Here is a 5,460-nt window from a genome sequence, read left to right as displayed (position 1 = left end):
CTGCCAGATGGATGTTAAAGCGAAATGGCATGAAACTACACTGACCACTGCATAAAGAGCACCCTACTGAAAAACTTTTATGAGTCACGCAGTCTCACTCAGTTCACGTAAGAAATCACATGTCGCATATAATTGTGTAAGATCTCATAGTTTCTTGTACATTAACGTAAATTATGCAAGAAGTTTCGTGATAATGATGTACCCCGTATGAGAGTCTATGTGATTTGATGAGATTGTGTGAGGTTATTGCCCCGTAGACCTTTTCGTTTTTCAGTAGGGCAGTTTCGTCATATTTTGGCACAGACCTACACGAAAGCGTAGGTCTGTTAGTGATGCCGTACCCTGAAATGGCGCACCAGGGCAGACAAGTGTGAGGGGTCCTGCCACATGGTCATCTGCATATTCCTTTCCTGTGAAGTGGTTTGAACAGAATAAGTGAAGAAGTATTTGCTGTTTATTTCCCAGCGACATATCTAGGGTGGAATTTTTTACCCGTCTCCCTTAAATTACGAGTAGGCGGTTCATGAGGTGTGAGGATTCGGGATACGCATATTTGAAGGATGACTTGAAGGCGCGATGAGTGGCTGTGACCAGCTGACAGCACTAAGCCTCTGCCTTCCAGAGCCTGCAAGCGTTGATGATGATGATGCCGTGTGCTTGGTAGGCACCTCGTCTTCCTTCCAGACGCCATCGCACGTGGTGACGTTACTAAGGGAGACATGTCTGACCTTCATCGGCACGGCCAGTGTATGCGTGGGAAAGAAATGTGCTAGCCGATTCCTTGAATTAAGCGTTTGGACAAGAGGCCTCTGTCGGAGGTTCTGCTCTTGGGCGCTGCCATGCCTATATATATATTTCAAATGTATTCTCCCACATCGTCATCCATCATTATCTTCTTTCTTCTCCTCTTCTTACCCAGAGCAGAGTAGCAGGCCAGAGTTTAATCATTCTGGCCACTCTCTCTGTCTTTGCGTTCAATAGATTCATCTATCTACATATTCATCGGCGCTGCCAATAGGCAGAAAGCAGCCAAGCGAGGACCCCTTTTCTTTTAGCTTCTGTCTTACATGCATAAAACTGATGAACATATTATGCGTTCCTATGGCGCCGATATACAATAGCACTCTAAGACGATTGTGTCCTTTACCGTCGCATATCTACTAACGAAGATCAGTCTCTGCTTCAACGTGACTTAAATCTCATAGAAACTTGGTGTTCCACATGGTTAATGCAACTGAATATTTCTAAATGTAAGTTTATGCATGTATCAAGAAAGCACAATAACCTCAGCTATCCGTACTCATTAAATTCTATACCACTCTCCGAAGCAGAATCATACAGGTATCTTGGTATCACCAAACTCGAATATTCCTCAGCGATCTGGAATCCCTATCAGACCTATCTAATCAATCAGCTCGAGGCCATCCAAAATCGCGCGGCCCGTTTTATCACATCGCAGTATGACAGACGACATAGCGTAACTGTTATCAAATCATCCCTCTATCTTCAACCCATGGCACTTCGGCGTAAAATTTCACAGCTTTGTTTATTCCACAAATTATATTACAACTTTCCACAGCTAAGATCCTCTGTCCTCCACACGCCGCTTCGCACTTCACGCCGACTCTTTAACTCTTTAAGTTTACAACGCATACACGGCTCCACTAACTCTTTCAATAAATCTTTCCTACCCAGCGCTATTTCTTTATGGAATGAACTCCCTGATGCCATTGTCACTGAAACAGAACCAAATAAATTCAGGCAATTATTAACAGTACATTTCAAGTACTGAATGATTCTTCCGCGCTTCTTAGTGCGTGTTGTTTTTTCAGGTTGTTCTTGAGCAGCAGTGTCTTTTATGTTGATGTTTAACGTTGATGTTTTGTTTTTTTAGAATAGTTACAAGATGAACCCTGTACCATGTATTTCTGTTTTATATTATTGTATTATCGACGAATGTATTATGTCACGGTTGTTCCCCCCCCTTATGTAATGCCCTAACAAAAGGGCCCTTAAGGGTAAATAAATGATGATGATGAAAGCCAGGGGCTTCATGACAGGTCCGAGGCTGAGGCTGATAAAACTTTATTCACAGTAAGTGGGAGAAATTTTGCAGCGGCTAGCGCGTTTTTGCACGCTTATCAGCAGATCATACCTCGGCGTCCAACTGCAGCTATCCTGCGGCTGATCACCACTGCTTCGAACGTTATATACATAACGTCTTGACACAGTGCTGACTCATTTCGAACATACCACTATGCCATTTTCCAAGGCATCAACCACGTCTCCATTTAGGATGGGCACGTGGTGTACTTATGCTGAGATGTGCATCGGTGCCCGGTGGTAATTATGATTTAAGATGCAAAGACGAAGCGGTGACTTGCATGTGTGGTTAGCCCTGCCTCGTCAGGTGATCCTTCCTCAATGTCACTGCCAATAATGACGGGCGACAGGAATTGGTCTCGAGTTTAATATCTGAACCAGGACAAAATTACATTTATTTTCGAAGCTACCGAGAAATCTCTATAAATTTATTTAGTAGCCATATGCTCGATGTATGCTAATGACTAATTGCTCTCGTAATTAAAATCGACTTCACCGTGGTGGATTCCCGTAAACCAGTGGATGGAGGTTGATTACTAATAGCAGAGTGAATGTACGGCCTCAAAATGGAAACAGAACAAGAAGCTCATTTTCTGCCGAGGATTGTTTATTCGTTCAAAAGAGTGCTACATTTTCCGCAGCTTACGGTCCCCAAAAGCACGTGCCGGGTCCTGCCCAAATGCCGTAGTAGGCTGCCTTAGGGACGCACACCGCCCCTACTGGGCAACCCTCGCTCACGACTCCGTACCTGGCACACTGTAAAGAAAACGAAAGGGCAAAATGAAAATTTATTCTCATTCAATAGAAAAAATACATTTGTGCAGACTACTTTGCCGCTGCGAGTCATGTGAAAAGTAGCTTAGAAGCTCTCCAGAAGACTGCTGATTTTATCATCGAGGAATCCAAGCTAGACTTTGCATTGGAAAGTCCTGTGAGCGTACTATTTAGTGAAAACAAAACAAGATGCTGTGAAATCACGCGTCCAGTCATGCAGAAGAAATGTGCTGTCGTATGCGATTAGTACATATTTCTGCCACTTTCTGGTAGCGAACCAGGTAAGCTCCTTCGTGGTTTTTGATGTCATGTAAGTTCTCAAAACACGTGCTGAAAAAAAGACGCCATCGATTGTCTATATGTTTTTAAAGGAGCTCTTCACCCCCAACGGTGACCAACAAAAAAGTAAATATAGTGTCTTTCTCTGTTTACGCTTGTCTACAAATGAATTAGGTTTCACAAACGTTGCTATTATGCGATGCTTTTCATCGCTCATGAAAAGCAGTAATTTGTAGCCACATCCTCGCTAATTAAAATGCGTTGTGTGCAAATGCTTGCAGTTAGAACACCATAATCCAATGTATTTTGAAAGAAATAATTTAGAAATATATATGTCATTATTACTGTATAGAAGTGCTCTGGTGTGAGCAAATGTTTGCAATTAGAAGACCATAATGCATCTTACTTTCGAAAGTCATAATTTAGGAATATTTATGCCATTAATACTTGATATAAGTGTAGACATCAGTCGCTGGAGCAAAAGCAGTCGTTTCCGTAAAACGGAGGCCGAATGTTTTGCTCTTAATCACCATAGATACTTTTGCAGAAGGCCTTTGTTACAATACACTGCAACGAAAATCTACTGTTATTCTGGCCATCACGTGAGTATACATATACCGGTTTTAAAGGTGGATTTAGTCATATACCATGCGTGACTAGGGAGGTGAGCTGTAGCGAAGCTAATATTTATTGCAGTGAAACATGTCTTCAGCCCTCACTTAGAACAACCCTCAATGCACCGAAACTGTAACGTATAGTTCCGGTTAAACGTGTTTTCTGAGTATGAGAAGCAACTGGAATTGTAATCTTCATAAACAAAGAAAGAGTGACTTACAACGCCGAAAGAGTGAAGTTGGTTTGGTGCGTTAACAGCGACGAGTCCAAATTCAGCGTCATGGGAGAAAAACTGCGCCGAGGATCCTCCAATCCTGCAAAGGTATTACGTAGTGGCTAACAGTAGACCTCAAGATTTTATGGTGCTCTGATTCGCAAAAATAGTTAACTAGTGTATATTATATGTTTGCTTCTGCTCTGTTCTACTTGTCTAATAAGATTAAATAGTTTACTTACATTGCAATGAAAACGCCGCCGGCAACAAGCGCGAAGGAGAGCAGCTTCGCTGGAGTCATCTTTGAATGGATTCAGAAGGCCTTCGCTTCAAAGGAAGATTTCTTGTACGCATTCACTGCTCGCATATATTTATACCACTTCACTGGTGTCATTGTTACATGCGGTTTTTGTGGCTGAACTCTCCAGACATTGCTCTCACCGCTTTTTATTTATTACAGTTTATAGTCAGTGCCCTTTTTGCCTTCATCCAGAACTAACGCACGGACAAATCAGGGCATGGTCCTCACAAAGGAAATACTGGTCCATGCTTTGAAAGGGCGGCAACAAATAAAAAAATAAAAGTATCAGCTGATGCGGGAAATAAAAGTAAAATTTTTAAACTCAATCGAATAAAACACGAAGGATTGAACAATGGCATGAAATATCAATAGAAATATGTTCACGTGAGAAACAGGTGTTCAGTGACCACTTACACGGTTATGTCTGCAGGATGACCTGGGAGCAATGCTTTTTACTGTAAGGCACTAAGTATCACTATTGAAAAGAAAACGCTCTGTATTGGCCGCAGGTGGATATGGTTGTTTCTACACAATGTCCTATACATCAGGCGTGAAGAAGGCCATGCTGTAGGGACATAGTTGAAAAAATTTGAATTAAACACTTTCGCAAAGCGATTTTATGGTGTTAAGGTATGTAACCATAATAGCGGTATTGCTCATTTACAAAGTAGCTTTAGGTTAATATTTCAAACTATATTTCGTAAAGAAAGCATATTGTTTTCATTTTCCTTTGAAGAGCAGGTCATTTTTCGTGAGTCATGGTTGGAAATAAAACCTATATCGCTTGTTCATATTGATGAAGTAACTTTAGCAAGGACATTTGCACTGCGCCTTTTCACTTAAGCAGCCGTGTACTAAGCGCATTCCATACATTTGTAGATAAACAAAATGCCAGAAGGCTTGATGAAAAATGTAGACAATAAAAGCACATGGATCCTACTAACACCGTAGTAATACAAAGGCGATTAGGTCTGCAAAATGTTGTTACCTGAGTAGCAGACGCCGTTACAGCCCGCATTGCAGAGTTGGGTTCAGTAAGTGGTGAGAACCATCTTGGGAATACAAAATAGAAGTTGGGTGTTGCACGACTTGTTGCGTATGTGTCGCCTCGAAAGCGTCAGGAGACTGGTTTTTCTGGCAAGAATGGATTTGTTTTATTGCATTAGCAGTCCAG

At 41.7% G+C, this 5,460-nt stretch overlaps 1 protein-coding gene across 1 annotated transcript; it reads right to left on the bottom strand.

Annotated features, from left to right (window-relative positions):
- Nucleotides 1-2,688: 2,688 nt before the first annotated feature.
- LOC146197033 (uncharacterized) lies at nucleotides 2,689-4,383 on the bottom strand. The gene is made up of 3 exons (XM_084596431.1): nucleotides 4,228-4,383; nucleotides 3,992-4,085; nucleotides 2,689-2,859 (listed from the first exon to the last, which is right to left on the bottom strand). The coding sequence occupies exons 1-3, from the start codon at nucleotides 4,284-4,286 to the stop codon at nucleotides 2,746-2,748; spliced, it is 267 nt and encodes an 88-aa protein (XP_084452557.1). The 5' UTR covers nucleotides 4,287-4,383; the 3' UTR covers nucleotides 2,689-2,745.
- Between the last annotated feature and the right edge of the window lie 1,077 nt (nucleotides 4,384-5,460).

This window comes from Amblyomma maculatum, chromosome 3 (assembly GCF_055883805.1).
Source record: "Amblyomma maculatum isolate TAMU_Amacu chromosome 3, ASM5588380v1, whole genome shotgun sequence".
NCBI lineage: Eukaryota > Metazoa > Arthropoda > Arachnida > Ixodida > Ixodidae > Amblyomma > Amblyomma maculatum.
This window is presented reverse-complemented; position numbering and strand designations above follow the sequence as displayed.

What these genes read in the sequence shown, in the direction of transcription:
- LOC146197033 (XM_084596431.1), bottom strand. Translation starts at nt 4,286, where the DNA reads ATGACTCCAGCGAAGCTGCTCTCCTTCGCGCTTGTTGCCGGCGGCGTT. An exon ending in GGCGGCGTTTTCATTGCAAT is followed by an intron (nt 4,086 to 4,227) that starts GTAAGTAAACTA and finishes ATACCTTTGCAG; the next exon opens with GATTGGAGGATCCTCGGCGC. An exon ending in AACTTCACTCTTTCGGCGTT is followed by an intron (nt 2,860 to 3,991) that starts GTAAGTCACTCT and finishes TTTTCTTTACAG; the next exon opens with TGTGCCAGGTACGGAGTCGT.